This window comes from Salvelinus namaycush, chromosome 3 (genome assembly GCF_016432855.1).
Source record: "Salvelinus namaycush isolate Seneca chromosome 3, SaNama_1.0, whole genome shotgun sequence".
Taxonomy (NCBI): Eukaryota; Metazoa; Chordata; class Actinopteri; order Salmoniformes; family Salmonidae; genus Salvelinus; species Salvelinus namaycush.
This window is the reverse complement of record NC_052309.1, coordinates 32,398,695-32,417,164: the sequence shown is the minus strand read 5'-3', so window position 1 is coordinate 32,417,164 and position 18,470 is coordinate 32,398,695. Positions and strand designations below refer to the sequence as shown.

The window sequence follows — 18,470 nt, the reverse complement described above, 5'->3', positions numbered from 1 at the left end:
CGTAGCCGATGGGCTTTCCTTCTTGCAGTAGCACTGCACCTAGTCCATACTTCGACGCGTCCACTTGGAGTTTGAGCTCTTTGTCGGGGTCGTAGTAGGCAAGGATTGGTCCTGGTTCTCTCATGATCAAGTCTTTCACATTCTGGAAAGCAATGTCGTGTTGCTTGTCCCAGAGAAACTCACTGGACTGCTTTAGCAGTTGACGCAGGGGTGCATTAGCATTGGAGAGGCTGGGTGCGAACTTGGCTAAGTAGTTGACCATGTCAAGCACTGTTTCCAGCTCTGCACGGTTCTTTGGTTGCTCCATTTCTTTTATGGCTAAGATCTTCTGTGGATCTGGCTTGATTCCAGTCGCTGTAAGAAGATGTCCGAAGTAGCTGACCTCTGTAGCGCCGACTGTGCTCTTCTCGGTGTTGAGCCGGACTCCTCTCTCTCGCGGGACCTTTGCAGCATCGCGCGGAGGTTTTGGTCGTGCTCCTCTTTGGTTCGACCATAGACAAGGATGTCGTCCACAATTGCCACAACTCCGTCGAGGCCTTCGTACACTTCGTCGATCTTTCGCTGAAACTCGTCTTGGGCTGAGATAATCCCAAAAGGCAGGCGACGGAACCTGTGGCGTCCAAACGGTGTGTTGAATGTTGTGAGCTTAGATGACTCTTCTGTGAGCTTGATAGCCCAGTAGCCTGATCTAGCGTCCATGACACTGAAGTAGTGAGCTTCCGCTAGCTTGTGTGTGATGCCATCTAGCGTTGGTAAAGGATAATGGGGGCGTTTGATAGCCTTGTTCAAGTGTCTTGGGTCGAGACATACTCGGAGCTTGCCTGTGCGTGATTTCTCCACCACCACTAACGCGTTTACCCAGTCAGTCGGTTCTGTAACCTTGGTGACTATGTCAGATTGCTCCATGCTCTCCAACTCTTTCTTCAGACGGGCACGGAGAGCAAGGGGAATCTTTCTCGGTGGGTAGACCACAGGGATTGCGTCTGGGTCAAGGTGAATGGTACATTCTCCTGGGAATAATCCTATTCCTGTAAAAACATCAGCAAACTCCTCCAGTACATTGTCTGTCTCTACTGGTGCTGTCACTGATAAAACTAGCTTGATGAGGTCTATGTCTAAACATGCTTTAAGACCTAGCACTGCAGGTGCTCTAGTGTCAACAACATAAAAGTCCAACATGTCACTTTCCTTGTATTTGCATTTGAAAGTGCATGTGCCTTTTACTGGGAGCTGTTCACCACCATAACCAGTCACTCTGCGCGTGGTGGGCTGTAGCTCGCACTCAGATGTCAAGCTGCGTACTTATTCAGAGGAATAATGTTTACTTGTGCACCAGTGTCTAGTTTGAACTTTAGCTTTGTGCCTTGTGTTCCTATCTCAATGTCAGCAAAGGCTTGCTCTGTCTCTGATATTTGACTTTTCTGTGTCACTGAATCAATAAACAGTTCATCCGCGTTTGACTCTTTGATTGACATTTCATTGACATCTTCACTCACTGTGTGTACTGTTTTTCCACGGTAAGCTCTGCACACTTTTGCAAAGTGATTCCATTTTCCACATTTATTACATTGTTTGCCTTTAGCTGGGCAATTTCCTTGTTCGCCATGCACTTTGTATCCACAATATCCACATGTTTTGAGTCTGTGTCGCTCTGTTTTGGAGTTATATCTCTCCGTTCTAAAACGCGCTCTCTGTGCACCGGAGGTGTGCTTTGATGTCTGCCTGACTGCGTGCACTGCTTGTTCACGTGATGCGCTCGTGCTGACGCGCGAAATGGTTTTCATCTGAGCCTGTGCTAGCTCGTGAGATCTGGCTATGTCGATAGCTTTATCCAGCGTTACCTCAGACCCAACATTCAAACGTTTCTCACTTGCGGTGAGTGTATTCCAAATACAATACGGTCCCTGACCATCTCATCCGTGTTTGCATAATCACAGTATTTCACAAGCAGATGCAGTTCTGTCACAAACTGTTCAAAAGACTCGCTAGCTCCCTGTACTTTCTCATGGAATTTGTACCTAGCGAATATCGTATTGGTCTTCGGCACAACATATGCTTCAAAACGATCGTAGTATGTTTTCAGTACCTTTGATTCAGCCTCGGTAAGTGTCCATGTGTTGTAAATATCTCTCCCTTTTTCACCGATCCAGAGGAGTAGGTAGCTGCACTTTCCCTCTTCTCCTTTGTCCTTCAGAGGACCCGAGAACATTAGCCCCACATGCTGTTTGAACTTACGCCATGCATCGGGTAAGTTTGTAGACTCCCAGTCCATTCGAGGTGAAGGAACTCCAGAAAAATCCATCTTTTAAGACCTTTTACTCTGACACCATGTCTTGTTTTGCACGCTTTGTACAAAATAATAAAATGCAGTACTACAGGATATTTCTTAACGTAGCTCTTTATTAGCTAGCTATAACTGGCATGTTCACGTATCGTCAACCAGGATCAAACTGACCATGACCTAACCATTTGGGTGGTCTTAACCAATCATAGCACAGTATGATTTGGCGGTAAAATGCATCCAATTACAATTCAGTATGTTTACACATATGAATATTACAACGGGGTGAAGAAACAGCACCGCTTGTGTTATTCCAGACAAACCGAATAGGGGTTTAGCGCAGAGGTTGCTAGGTGGCGTTAGCCCACTAGCTAGCTAAGACACTCGACAGTTCAGCTAGCCAACTCCGAACAGTGGGAACCGACGGAGAGCTAGAGACCACGAGTAGAAGTAACTAACAGCACTAATTGTGTGTAGGCCAGACAACAGCTATACTCTAGCTATCCGACAACAAAAAGTGCTGCTAACTGAGGTAACTTCACTCGGTAAAGTGAAGCCGAATCCCTGAAAATAGAAAGGAAGCCACTCAACGCTCCGTGGTGGAGTGGTAACCCACATTGAAAAGGAGCAGTTCAGTTAAGAGGTAGTTTTCTGAACTGCTTAATGTGTTAGTAACCAAATAGACTCGTGAAGAGACGAAGAATGAGGAAACCAGAGCATTGTGGGTTGCTATATAGGCAAGCAGTGCTTACCCCCAGGGCTTACCACCCTGGAGTGACGAGTTGCCTCAAATGCTACAAATATATATTTTAAGTCTTTTGGGGTTTATCAGTGAGTTAAATCCAGATGGACAAATCCATGCTTCAGCCTATTTATTTAAAGCCGCTATTCAGCGTCAGTTGAGATACGGGTTATAATGCTATTTAAGGGGAAATTATATTTCAGATGGTGTCAACATAATACAAATGTAATTATTTTTGGAGTAGAATGTCCTTTTTCAAAAGTCACCAGAAGTGAACTTCTCACAGTCGTAAAAAAAAAACTGAAACATGGGGTGCACCCCCGTTAACTTTGTCACCGCTACTGTAAAAATCCTAGGGGATACACTGCACCCTCATATGATGCTATTTGTTAACTCTGTTGTGACATGTCTTTGTAAAACTAGAGAAATTATTCAATGTTCTATTCAAAGCTTACAAAAACCTTTTAAATCCTGGGTTATGTGTTGAGATAATGCCTTATATGTATATAATCCCAGTTAAATCACTGCATCCCTGTCTTTGGCTCTGTAGGCCAGGGTTCCCCAACTAGCGGCCCATGGGCCGAATTTGGCCTGCGGGTCATTTTTATTTCCCCCACCCAAGTTTTCGGAGCAAAAAAATGTAGTACTTTAATAATTTATTGTTGGACATAAAAGATTGTAAAAACACCAGCAAATCAGCTCCAGGTGATTTTTAATTTTGGAAATCTGTTCCAAGGTATTCCCATGCATAATAGAGATACTGTATATGTGATCGTATACAAATGTAAGCAAGGTTTGAAATGATTGTTTTAGTCAAATATATCTGTCTGTGCTTCTTGCAGTCAATTTGCATTCTACAAATTATTTGTAATTATATTCCGGTCCCCTGACCATCCACTCAAGAAAAAAAATCAGCCCGCGGCTGAATCTAGTTGATGATCTCTGCTCTAGGCTATATAGAATATTAGTGTGTGTACATGCGTGTCCCCACGTTGCTCCATCCCTGCCCTGTCCTCATGAGACTGAGTGCTCTCGTCCCAAATTTCACAGCACTTTGGCTCGAAAAGAGAGAGAGGAAGAGGCTGAGAATGCCATGCAGTCCTTGGCAACATTCCTGCCTGCCACTAACCCCCCCTCCCTCCCTAGACACACACACACTCTTCCCTCATCCCTCCCCTATCGTTCTGTACTGAGAGCAGTCCAGACAGGGACAACATGTGATGGGTGGTTCTGTGCCCTGTAGGGAGATCTATGTCCAGTCGCATCAGACAGACAGACCCTCCATCCTAGAAGCCTGCATTGAGGGAGGCTGACCTGGGAGACAGGGACTGTGGCTCTCCATAGCTCCATGTTTAGTGGAGGAATAAGGGTCATGGGTCACTTTAGTTTTATAAGGGTCATCATGGTTAATACGGGTCATTAACATATTGCTTATTTCCTTTAGCCAGACACTGTCTAAACAGACATGTGTTCCTAAATGAAACTGGTAGAATACCAATAATTTCTTAACAACAAGATTGCAGATGTTATGGTCTTTCTATAATTGAAAAATTAAAGTTCTTTGGTGATAAACTTCAGACAAGACTAGAGAATTTGTAATAGGAGTGCTGCTGCTGACTAGCCTGGGTTTTCCCTGGCTATCTTCCTTTTATGGAATATACCAGGATTGATTGTATGGTTGTGGTTCCTTTCGGCCCAGAGTATGGGTGAATGGGTAGGGCTCTAATTTGTTTGTGGTGTTTTCTCGTGTCTTCCTTATTACAGCTCAAATCAGTGTAACAGACCAAATGTATTAGGCCTATTACTAATCATTTTAATTTCTGAAATTGTCAATCAAGAAAGTCCAACACATGTTAGTCTGGAGTTTCTTAAATTCTCACATCACGTGTTTACCTGATTTGTGATCGAAGTCTTATCCCTATTTGTGTGACGTTTGTAGAAGCTGGCAGCCGAGTGCCAGAGCGCGGGCTACAGCGGCACGCTGATCCCCTATAAGTGTGACCTGTCCTGTGAGGAGGACATCCTGTCCATGTTCTCTGCCATCAAGACACTGCACCAGGGGGTGGATGTGTGTATCAACAACGCAGGCCTAGCCCACAACGAACCTCTGCTCAGTGGCAAGACCGACGGCTGGAGGAACATGATCGATGTGAGTGGACAACACACACACAATGTACATGGCTTCTCACACACACACACACACACACACACACACAGCCTATGCACGCATGTCTTTCCAATCAACAACAACTGTAACAACGTAGTAACCACTGTAACTGGGTGCTGGGCTGTCATACAGTTGTTACTCAATAACTGAACTGCTGTACTTGAGTGTAGCAACCATAGCTAAATAGAGAATAACTGTGAAAAACATTTGGTTGTAGAATCAGAATAATCTTTATTTACAAGTACAGTGCATTTGGAAAGGATTCAGACCCCTTAACTTTTTCCACATTTTGATAGGTTACAGCCTTGTTCTAAAATTGATTAAATAAAAAAGAGTCCTCTTCAATCTACACACAATACCCCATAATGACAACGCAAAAACAGGTTTTTAGACATTTTAGCAAATTTATTTGAAATAAAAAAACATCCTTGAGATGCGTCTACAACATGATTTGGAGTCCACCTGTGGTAAATTCAATTGATTGGACATAATTTGGAAAGGCACACCTGTCTATCTAAGGTACCACAGCAAAAACCAAGCCATGAGGTTGATGGAATTGTCCGTTGAGATCCTAGACAGGATTGTGTCGAGGCACAGATCTGGGGAAGGGTACTAAAACATTTATGCAGCAGTGAAGGTCCCCAAGAACACAGTGGCCTCCATCATTCTTAAATGGAAGGAGTTTGGAACCACCAAGATTCTTCCTAGAGCTGGCCGCCCGGCCAAACTGAGTAATCAGGGGAGAAGGGCCTTGGTCAGGGAGGTGACCAAGAACCCGATGGTCACTCTGACAGAGCTCCAGAGTTCCTCTGTGGAGATGGGAGAACCTTCCAGAAGGACAACCATCTCTGCAGCACTCCACCAATCAGGCCTTTATGGTAGAGTGGCCAGACGGAAGCCACTCCTCAGTAAAAGGCACATGAAAGCCCGCTTGGAGTTTGCCAAAAGGCACCTAAAGGACTCTCAGACCATGAGAAACAAGATTCTCTAGTCTGATGAAACCAAGATTGAACTCTGGCCTGAATGCCCAGCGTCACTTCTGGGGGAAACCTGGCACCATCCATACGGCATATCGTGGTGGCAGCATCATGCTGTGGGTGTTTTTCAGCGGCAGGGACTGGGAGACTAGTCAGGATCGAGGGAAAGATGAATGGAGCAAAGTACAGAGCGATCCTTGATGAAAACCTGTTCCATAGCACTCAGGACCTCAGACTGGGGCGAAGGTTCACCTTCCAACAGGACAACAACCCTAAGCACACAGCCAAGAGAATGCAGGAGTGGCTTCAGGACAAGTGTCTGAATATCCTTGAGTGGCCCAGCCAGAGCCCGGACTTGAACCCGATCGAACATCTCTGGAGAGACCTGCAAATATCTGTGCAGCGACGCTCCCCATCCAACCTGACAGAGCTTGAGAGGATCTGCAGAGAAGAATTGGAGAAACTCCCCAAATACCGGTGTGCCAAGCTTGTAGCGTCATACACAAAAAGACTTGAGGATGTAATCGCTGCCAAAGGTGCTTCAACAAAGTACTGAGTAAAGGGACCAAATATTTATGTAAATGTGATATTTAATATTATATTTTTTTTGTATACATTAGCAAACATTTCTAAAAACTTGTTTTTGCTTTTTCAGTATGGGGCGTTGTGTGTAGATTGATGGGGAAAAAATTGAATTTTAGAATAAGGCTATAACGTGGAAAAAGGGAAGGGGTCTGAATACTTTCGGAATTTGCCCTAGTGAGAAGGTTCTGCCAGTGATAGACACTTTACAAACTGAACACAGACAAGTTCACATAGACTTCGTACAGAATATAAAAAATTGGAACGGTAACATAAAACTATAGTCTGATTACAGTGGGAATATGCAATTTACAGAGGGGAGATATATATATATATGTCGTGTCTTTGACTATGCCAGATTAATTGCTATGACATGCTATTCTATAAAATAATTTCTCCGTAATTAATATTACCTGATTGAACTAATCATGTAAATATTAATTAACTAGAGAGGGACACCACGAAAGAATATTTATAGAGCTGTTATCTTCCGAATAAACTCTTAAAGATTTAGTAAGATTTTACATCCATAACAGTCACATTAATCGTCATTTTATTCAGTCTCATCTGAAAGTTGTAAGTCCTTGATTATCTGCAAGAATCCTGGCTAACAAGTTGAATCAGCAATACAAAATTGGGTTTAATTATTTATTTACTAAATACCTAACTAATCACACAAACACACATACACAATTAAATCATAACTTGATCACAAATTACGTCATACAGAAAAACGTCCCTAGCGGGCGGAATAGATATGACAGCTTGTTACACAAAGGGAAGGGGCTGAGTCCTAGTGAAAGGGCGGGAGACTGGAACATAGGCGAGCTGTGCTATCGTAAATACAGTATCTTGTGCATTCTAAATTACCGCCCATTTGAAGAGGAAAATGCAATACATATTTACTCTGAGCTGCGCTTCAGTAGGTTGGTGGTAGATGGACCGTGTCGCCAACCCGAGTCCTCTGTCTTTTGAAGAATGTCTCTGGTAGTCACGGGATACTTGGACTGTCCTTCCTAACCTGCGTTTAGCTGTTGCTAACTCAACGGCTAGGAGATATCACTTCTGTAGTGAATACGAGTTCAAAGTTCATACCATTCACAATCAAAGTCCATGCTGATGTTGGCTTCATCTATAGTTATTATCTGAACCATTCTGACACTGGACCGTCATCCTAGTGTACCCGGAACAGAAAGTTATATTCTTGTTCGTGGCTTTTATAGTGGAGGGAGAGGGGTGTGTCTGAAAAGTTTATAACCCATGCCTCTTCACAGAGGCATGGGTTATGGGACCACTGTGAGCAGAGGAAACTTATGAAAGCACAGATCTCTCATTTGGAAGCTAAAATTACATTTCACCTCTTCACAAATAATGTCATATTCAAACATTTGAATTAAACAACAATTCCATGTGAATCCGATACCTTTGACGTTTAGACTTTCCACAGTAGAGTTTATGTCATTCTATCATTGATGAGAATGTGTCAGAGGGCAACCGAACTGACATAATATACCTTAAGTACCCCCGCATATGTTCAGTTGGTCGAATTACCAGAATATAGTTCATTTCCCCCAACTTCTGATGTTACCCAGAATCTCTATGTTAACCCATGGGTTTCCTTATGTCACATCAGTTATAGTAGGGAGAGAGAAAAAGGGGGAAAGAGGTATTTATGACTGTCATAAACCTACCCCCACTGCCAACGTCATGACATATATATATATATATATATAAGCAGAGGGAAGGATGCTGCCGTGGCGAATAAATACAGTGTTATGCGTCGGTGGTGTGATGCGTCGTACAAAGGGTTTAACGAACCCACAACCACACAAACTTCCAGTGTGTGGGTACTTAAACATGATAGGCCTGTTAGATGCAGTGCCAACACACACACTCCCCCTCACAAGGAGTCGTCCCATTGCCTGGCATGGTGCTACTACACAGAGGCCCACTTGTAGAAGAAGCCAGGCATTATTTCCCTCCATCTATTATGCTGGGCCTTTTCTTTACATGAATTCATCGAACTCAAGACCATTCCATTCAAGCCACTCAGGCTGAGCCCTCCGGCTCAAAAAGTAGTCCCATCCCTACAGAGGAGCTGAGCATTTCTAACGCCTGTCCCATCTGTTGGCATGGCGGCCAAGATGAATGTGTACGCTGTGTATGTTTTTAGACAGTGTAATCTGTGTGCTGTCCTTGTTTTGCCATGCCACTTCCCACTATTTCCTTAGTTACGCCGTTGGCGTCACTCTCAAAGTCACATGATGGAGGAGACCGGTCAGGTTCAGATGACACAATTTGACACAGTGACACACAATGACACGATCTCTACCTGTGTGACCAGCCAGAAACCAAACAGTATGTTATCTGAGGTCATTTTTGGTCTGTTGTCATTTTTTTTTTTTTTATGTATTTCACCTTTATTTAACCAGGTAGGCCAGTTGAGAACATGTTCTCATTTACAACTGCGACCTGGCCAAGATAAAGCAAAGCAGTGCAGGACAAACAACAACACAGAGTTACACATGGAATAAACAAACGTACAGTCAATAGCACAATAGAAAAGTCTAAATACAGTCTGTGCAAATTAATATAGTGGCCATAGTGGCAAAATAATTACAATTTAGCAAATAAACACTGGAGTGATGGATGTGCAGAAGATGAATGTGCAAATAGAGATACTGGGGTGCAATGGAGCAAAAAAAAATTTTTTAAATAACTATGGGGATGAGGTAGTTGGATGGGCTATTTACAGATGGGCTATGTACAGGTGCAATGATCTGTAAGCTGCTCTGATAGCTGATGCTTAAAGTTAGTGAAGGAGATATGAGTCTCCAGCTTCAGTGATTTTTGCAATTCGATTCAGTTATTGGCAGCAGAGAACTGGAAGGAAAGGCGGCCAAATGAGGAATTGGCTTTGGGGGTGACCAGTGAAATATACCTGCTGGAGCACGTGCTACCGGTGGGTGCTGCTATGGTGACCAGTGAGCTGAGATAAGGCGGGGATTTACCTAGCAAAGACTTATAGATGACCAGAATCCAGTGGGTTTGGCGACGAATATGAAGCGAGGGCCAGCCAACGAGAGCATACAGGTCGCAGTGGTGGGTTGTATATGTGGCTTTGGTGACGAAACGGATGGCACTGTGATAGACTGCATCCAATTTGCTGTGTAGAGTGTTGGAGGCTATTTTGTAAATGACATCGCCGAAGTCAAGGATAGTCAGTTTTACGAGCGTATGTTTGGCCGCATGAGTGAAGGATGCTTTGTTGTGAAATAGGAAGCCGATTCTAGATTTAATTTTGGATTGGAGATGCTTAATGTGAGTCTGGAAGGAGAGTTTACAGTCTAACCAGACACCTAGAATATGTGGACAACTACAAATACCTAAGTCAGAACCGTCCAGAGTAGTGATGCTAGGCGGGCGGGCAGGTGCGGGCAGCGATCGGTTGAAGAGCATGCATTTAGTTTTACTTGCATTTAAGAGCAGTTGGAGGCCATGGAAGGAGAGTTGTATGGCATTGAAGCTCTTTTGCCGATGGCAGTTATGATATCGTTTAGGACCTTGCACGTGGCTGAGGTGCACCCATGACCAGCTCGGGAACCAGATTGCATAGCGGAGAAGGTACGGTGGGATTCGAAATGGTCAGTGATCTGTTTGTTAACTTGGCTTAGGAAGACCTTAGAAAGGCAGGGTAGGATAGATATAGGTCTGTAACAGTTTGGATCTAGAGTGTCTGCCCCTTTGAAGAGGGGGATGAGAGCGGCAGCTTTCCAGTCTTTGGGGATCTCAGACGAAATGAGAGGTTGAACAGGCTAGTAATAGGGGTTGGAACAATTGCGGCGGATAATTTTAGAAAGAGAGGGTCCAGATTGTCTAGCCCAGCTGATTTGTAGGGGTCCAGAATTTGCAGCTCTTTCAGAACACCCGCTATCTGTATTTGGGTGAAGGAGAAATGGGGTTGCTGTTGTGGGTGCAGAGCTGTTGACCGGGGTAGGGGTAGCCAGGTGGAAAGCATGGCCAGCCATAGAAAAATGCTTATTGAAATTCTCGATTATCGTAGATATATCTGTGGTGACAGTGTTTCCTAGCGTCAGTGCAGTGGGCAGCTGGGAGGAGGTGCTCTTATTCTCCATGGACTTTACAGTGTCCCAGAACTTTTTGGAGTTTGTGCTACAGGATGCAAATTTCTGTTTGAAAAAGATAGCCCTTGCTTTCCTAACTGCCTGAGGTCAATATCTTTCCAGGATACCCGGGCCAGGTCGATTAGAAAAGTGTTGAAGTGTTTTAGGGAGTGTTTGACTGTGATGAGGGGTGGTTGTTTAACCGCGGACCCATTACGGATGCAGGCAATGAGGCAGTGATCGCTAAGATCCTGGTTGAAGACAGCAGAGGTGTATTTAGCGGGCAGGTTTTTCAGGATGATATCTATGAGGGTGCCCGAGTTTACAGATTTGGGGTTGTACCTGGTAGGTTCCATGATAATTTGAGTGAGATTGAGGACATCTAGCTTAGATTGTAGGACGGCCGGGGTGTTAAGCATATCCGAGTTTAGGTCACCTAACAGTACAATCTCTGAAGATTAAAGGGGGGGCAATTAATTCACATATGGTGTCCAGGGCGCAGTTGGGGGCTGAGGGCGGTCTGTAACAAGCGGCAACAGTGAGATACTTATTTCTGGAAAGATGGATTTTTAAAAGTATTTTATTTATTTTATTTCACCTTTTTTAATTAACCAGGTAGGCTAGTTGAGAACAAGTTCTCATTTACAACTGGGACCTGGCCAACATAAAGCAAAGCGGTGCGACACAAACAACAACACAGTTACACATGGAATAAACAAGCGTACAGTCAATAACACAATAGAAAAAGGGAAATCTATATACAGTGTGTGCAAATGTTGTGAGGAGGTAAGGCAATAAATAGGCCATAGTAGCGGAGTAATTACAATTTAGCAAATTAACACTGGATTTTTAAAAGTAGAAGCTTAAACTGTTTGGGCACAGACTTGGATAGCATGACAGAACTCTGCAGGCTGTCTCTGCAGTAGATTGCAACTCCACCCCCTTTGGCAGTTCTATCTTGGCGTAAAATGTTATAGTTGGATAGAAATTTCAGTATTTTTGGTGGACTTCCTAAGCCAGGATTCAGACACGGCTAGGACATCAGGGTTGGCGGAGTGTGCTAAAGCAGTGGGAGAAAAACTTAGGGAGGAGGCTTCTAATGTTAACATGCATGAAACCAAAGCTTTTACGGTTACAGAAGTCAACAAATGATAGCACCTTGGGAATAGGAGTGGAACTGTGGGCTAAAGGGCCTGGGTTAACCTCTACATCACCAGAAGAACAGAGGAGGAGTAGGATAAGGGTACGGCTTAAGGCTATAAGAACTGGTCGTCTAGTGCGTTGGGACAGAGAATAAAAGGAGCAGATTTCTGGGTGTGGTAGAATAGATTCAAGGCATAATGTACAGACAAGGGTATGGTAGGATGTGAGTTCAGTGGAGGTAAACCTATGCGTTGCGTGATGATGAGAGAGGTTTTGTCTCTGGAGGCATCAATTAACGTAGGTGATGTCTCCGCATGTGTGTGAGATGGGACTAAGGAGCTATCTAAGGTATTTTTGAGCGGGACTGTGTGCTCTACAGTGAAATAAAGCAATAAAAACAAGCCAAGACAGCAGTAGCCAAAGCATATTGACATTAGAGAGAGGCATAAAGCAATCACAGGTGTTGATCAGGAGAGCTAAGACAACAACGGGTAAATGGCAAAGAAAGGGCAGAGCGGGTCAGTTAGATACATACAGAACCAGAGTTCGAGGCTGGGGCCGACATGTAAACAAAATGAGGTACCGTGTTATTGAAACAGTCCAGGGGGCATCAGTAGTGTAGCCGAGTGATCATAGGGTCAAAAGAGTAGCAATAGGTGAGTCAGGGTGCTGTACGGTATTCACTACTACGCTGGGCGAGTAGGGGACACAGCATTCAGAAAAAGCTAACGGGCTGGGGCTAGTAGATGGTTCTGCTGCCATATCGTAACAGAATAGCCTGTTGAGACCACATCGGGCGATCACGTCGGCAGTCCAGTCGTGATGGATTGGCGGGGCTCCATGTCGACAATAAAGGGTCCAGGCCAATTGGCAAAAGGAGGTCATTGTAGCCCTAGAATTAGTTGGTATATGGGGCTAGCTGGTGCTTGCTTCAGTACAGAGGCGTTAGCTAACAGTAGCCACATTTGCAGGTAGTTAGCTAGCTAGCAGCTAGCTAGGAGTAATAATCCAGAGCGGCAGGAATCCGGTGATATGGTAGAGAGAAGCAGTCCGATATGCTCTGGGTTGATATCGCGCTGTGCAGACTGGCAGGTGATTGTCCAAGCTAAGGCTGGCTGATTCCGGGGGGAAAAGGCAAGGACAGCTAGCCGTGGCTAACAAACACTAGTAGCTACTGGCTAGCTCCTGATGGAAGTTCCAATTATAAGGAATAAAAATAGCAGATCCGTACCACATTTGGTGAGGCGGGTTGTAGGAAAGTATATTTAGTTCATAGATAGAAGTGAGATTAAGATATATACGAAAAAAGACTGGCTATTTACAAGGGATAAGACAAAGACGGATATACACGTCCTACTGCGCCGCCATCTTGGATATGAGGTGTAATTTCACAAGGGGCATTGGCATTGACACTGTGGAGGACAATAACTACAGTCTTATACACCTAGACAGAATATATTTTTGTTTGTGAAGGCAGATACAAGTGCAAGTTTTTGACAGAACCTCTCCTATAGGTGAATGTCCTGGCCCTGTCCATTTGTACCCGCGAGGCCTACCAGTCAATGAAAGAGCGGAATGTGGACGATGGCCACATCATCAATATTAACAGGTAGACTACAGCTTCTTTTCAGCCTGTTAAATGCCTGTTATAACTGACATTTTATATGATTTAAGACTCTCTCAGAAGATACAGTAAAGAGGGCCTACAATTTTACTCTTGGTTTTAGACAGAAGAGTTGTCCGAGGGATACAGGAAGGAGGATGTATCACATACATGCCATTCTCACTTTCTCTCCTTTTCTCCCTCCCTCGCTTACTGCTATAGTATGGGGGGACATAGAATGGTACCTAGTGCAGATGAACACTTCTACTGTGCCACTAAATATGCTGTTACTGCTCTAACCGAGGGGCTACGGCAAGAGCTGCGGGAAGCAAAGACTCACATCAGAGCCACGGTGAGAAGAGCAGTATTATTATTATCTTTTTCATGTGAATCTGACAACTGTCTTGTACAATTATTAGATAGAAAGTTGATTGTTTTGTGGGTGTGTACTTACGTATGCACACTTGTGGTGTGTCTGTCTGTGTATGTGTACATAAACATCAATAACGAGCATGTTTTGTGCCTTCCTCTTCCATAGTGTATATCCCCTGGAATAGTGGAGACTGAGTTTGCCTTCCGGCACCACAACAGTGATCCAGAGAAAGCAGCTGCTGTGTATGAGAGTATAAAAGTAAGGCAGCTAGACTAGGAGTGTGTGGGTGGGTGGATGGGCCTACCTCTTCTCTCAATACAAATACATTAAGAAATGATTGACTAATTAGCATTTTTTTCAACTGCAGTGTTTGAAAGCACAAGACATAGCCAGTGCAGTCACATACGTTCTGGGCACCCCGCCTCACGTCCAGGTAATGTAGTGCTCTGTCGCTTCTGTCAATACTTGGCTTACTTATATCCTGCCTCTTTCTCAAGTCAAGACTAACTCCTCTTAGATAGACCAATGGTACTATACACAGAGTGTACAAAACATTTGGCTCTTTCCATGACAGACTGACCAGGTGAATCCAGTTGAAAGCTATGATCCCTTATTGATGTCACTTGTTAAATCCACTTCAATCAGTGTAGATGAAGGGGAGGAGACAGGTTAAAGAGTGATTTTTAAGCCTTGGGACAATTGAGACATGGATTGTGTGTGTGTGCCAATCAGAGGGTGAATGAGCAAGACAAAGATTTAAGTCCCTTTGAGCGGGGTATGGTAGTAGGTGCCAGGAGCACAGGTTTGAGTGTGTCAAGATTTGCAACTATGCTGGGTTTCACGCTAAACAGTTTCCTGTATCAAGAATGGTCCACCACCGAAAGGACATCCAGCCAACTTGACACAACTGTGGGAAGCATTGACGTCAACATGGGCCAGTATGTCTGTGGAACGCTTTCGACACCTTGTAGAGTTCATGCCCTGACGAATTCAGGCTGTTCTGAGGGCAAAAGGGGATGCAACTCAATATTAGGAAGGTGTTCCTAATGTTTTGTGCACTCAGTGTACATTGTCAATGGTCCTGACCTGCATAGTCTGAAACACCTCTTTTATAGAGGATATTCATGCAGTTTGTTGAGTTTGTTTGTGTATGTAACCCTGCTTGTCGGCCTCTAGATCGGAGATGTGCAGATGAGGCCGGTGGAACAGGTGTCATAGCAACCGAGCAGGAAGGAATCGGCTGAAGGAGCAGATAGAGCCATGGTGACGACTCCTTAGCGACCCCTGCCGGGCAACGACGAAAACAAACTAGTATTCAACTGGATTTGGAGTGAAGGGATCTGTTTGAGGAGGCGTGGAGGTGGCTGTGTGTGTGTGTGTGTGGGGGGGGGGGGGAGGGGGGGGGGGGGTCTCTGCTGAGGAGAGGGTGGGCAGGTACTCTTAACCACTACTGAATTACTATGAGTGCTGCAACATGGTCTTTGGTGTATTGCTCTGAAGTCACTGCAAACTTAGGAGAGGAGGGTTGTTGCTCCTGTGGTCATATATTCTACCTGACCATCCTGACAGAGGGAAGAGTATGCCATCAATTGCACATGAATGTTTTTTTTGTTTTTGTGAGTCATAATACATATCTGTTTTAAAATGATGGAAGACAACACTGCTGTTCATAAAAGAATGATAATTATATATCTTTTTTTTTTGTATAGGTATTTTAACTTTGATTATTGGTAGATGTGGCTGATATACTGTACTCCCTAACCATAGATGCTCAATCCATTTCTACGGTCTTATGTTTTTAATAACAAGCAGATTTGGTTATCCTGGTATTAAGTCTGCTCGTATGTTTTTCAAAACCCATGTCAACCATCACTAATCAGAAAATGTCTATAAGGGACATTCAAGCACGATTACGCAACCCCATCACTTTGGAGCAAGTGTATTTCCCCACTCCCATATGATTTAAATTGTTTTGCACTTTGGATCCATTTGGAGGAGTATAAAGAAAACACTCATCTTGTGTAGAGGAAGTAACTGACTTGTATACTCTCCCCAAGTGTGTACTTGTATGATATAGTAGATGTTTATCAATAAAAATGATTTAGGAATTGTCAAAGGTGGCTCCTTTTTGTGCACCATTATTTACTTGGATCATGTGTTAAATCTTTTCATCTTTTGATAGCAATTTACTGTCAATCTAAATAACCCTACAGTGTTAGAGGGTTAACTGTTAATTGAACAAATATAAACTAGATGGCATAATCTGACAGGTTTGTAAACAAAACCCCTCAGAATATAGTCACCACCAACTGATGATCATAAAAACTTGGCACACCCTTTGGCTCTTGAGTCAGTTGGCTTTTTATTTTGCCTTGCATAACATGGCAGAGTTGTACAGTATGATTATATCTTGCCTACAATGACAATATTTACTGATTTTATTCTTATAATACTTATTTTAATAAGTATTATACCTATTTTAATCAGGCATAATTTCCTTTCAAACATACATGTTTTGTTTAAAATGTTATGTAAAATTCTCATGACTTTTCCAATAAATTGAGTCACGGAAAGTGACCATTTGTCAAATTGCAATGGATATAATACATAATATATAGCCTATAGGTCGTTTTCAATAAAACGTCACAATAACATTGTGCGACAGATAGCCTAGTAGTTAGAGCGTTGGGCCAGCTAGTTCAAATCCCCGAGCTGACAAGGTAAAAATCTCTCGTTCTGCCCCTGAACAAGGCAGTTATCCCACTGTTTCTAGGCCATCATTGTAAATAAGAATTTGTTCTTAACTGACTTGCCCAGTTAAATAAAAAAACATCCAATTTTCAACAGCGTTTTTAAGAGTGTTTAACCTCTATGGGATTGGTGTCCCTATTACTAACGTGCGCTAATGTGACTAGAATTACGTAAGTTACAGCAAACTTTCCAGGACATAGACATGTCTTATATGGGCAGAAAGCTTAAATTCTTGTTAATCAAACTGCACTGACCAATTTACAGTAGCTATTACAATGAAAAAATACCATGCTATTGTTTGGGAAGAGTGCACAACAACCAAAACTCACGTCAACTGGTTTGATACATTCACCTCTGAAGGTAAATTGTGCCTAAACGCCTACATGATATGGCTTTTCTCTTGCATTTCAAAGATGATTTTTTTTTTTTATAAAAAATGCATGTTTTTTTGTTTGTATTAACTTTTACCAGATCTAATGTATTATTCTAGACATTAATTTCACATTTCCTAGATAACAAGCAAACTTTCAAGGGATAAACTAGATGACTATATCCAAATGTTGTTTGATTTACTTGCCATCTATAGTGGTGATGACAGTAGTCCGACTGACAATTTACCTGGACATGGACTGTCAAGGTCTTTCCAAAAGCCTAACCTCTGATGATGCAAGCTAATGATGATGTTTGCTTACCTAGCTACATGTCAAATCGATAGGCACCTTCATGTATCTGAAATTACATGATCATTGATGTTTACGGATCATGAAAAGCATGCAGTTACTTGCTTTATAACTCTGATGATAGAGGTAAATGTGCACAATTGTTTTGCATGGAATAATGGGGTATTTGTAGTTCTGACTATTAAAACCAAATAGTCGTAACATTTATGTAACAATCCCTTAAACAGCATGTAGTTGTCAATGGTTTTAGCGGAGCTGTGGGTCTCCTTGCCCCCTGACCCGCAGCAGCCAAATCAAACATTGTGGCATTTTATTGTAAACAACATATTACAACAGGAATATTTCAAGACGTTCCAAATGCTGCATTTGGTAGATTATTTTATTAACTGCTGTGCTGATCCATAGCTACTGCATCATACTGTACATGTTTTATTAATATATAGCCCCACGGTGGTGGTGTCATAATACCCATAAAACCTAGCGGTAAACCGGAAATGGTTCCAATAATTTTACCACCATTCATTTTTCCCACAGGGAATTTTAGAAACACTTAAAATAAGGGCTGTGTTTTGTGTAGGATTACTCTGACGTGAAGTTTTGATAACCATGTAAACCTCTCTCGGACAAGGTTACTTTTATCAATATATTCGCAAGTATTACCCCCCCAAAATGAAATGCCTTTTCCGCTATTGGAAAAATGAACGGTGGAAAAACAATTTGAACCATTTCCTTGTTTGACTGCTAGGTTTTATGGGTATTATGACTCATACTGTGGTACTCTAGAAATACATGTAATACCTCCTCAGTTGTGTTAACCACAAGGTGCTGCTCAAGTGAAAGCTAACATGCTTGAAGGGCAGAACAACAACATCTATAACTAACAGTTCTCAGACCGTTGTACTTTGGTTATCCATGGCTACATATAAAAAACATTATACCAAAGTTCAGACAGTGCAACATATGGACAGGTTAAGTCTATTCATCATGTACCAGTACCCACTCATGACCAATTCTGATCTTTCAAAGCAGAGATAGGTAATCTTCTTG

General features: G+C 43.0%; 1 protein-coding gene across 3 annotated transcripts in view; it reads left to right on the top strand.

The window, feature by feature from the left end:
* LOC120030392 (dehydrogenase/reductase SDR family member 11) overlaps window positions 1–16,108 on the top strand; it is a 42,342-nt gene extending 26,234 nt beyond the window's left edge. For 2 of the 3 annotated variants that reach the window (XM_038975785.1, XM_038975793.1), the window contains 6 exons: window positions 4,963–5,172; window positions 13,531–13,625; window positions 13,842–13,971; window positions 14,158–14,250; window positions 14,360–14,425; window positions 15,169–16,108. In XM_038975785.1, coding sequence (XP_038831713.1) covers window positions 4,963–5,172; window positions 13,531–13,625; window positions 13,842–13,971; window positions 14,158–14,250; window positions 14,360–14,425; window positions 15,169–15,210 — 636 coding nt within the window. In that variant the 3' untranslated portion in view covers window positions 15,211–16,108. Of the gene's footprint in view, window positions 1–2,136; window positions 2,248–4,962; window positions 5,173–13,530; window positions 13,626–13,841; window positions 13,972–14,157; window positions 14,251–14,359; window positions 14,426–15,168 lie in introns of those variants that run through there. The other variant, XM_038975798.1, reaches the window with a different exon arrangement.
* Window positions 16,109–18,470: the final 2,362 nt, after the last annotated feature.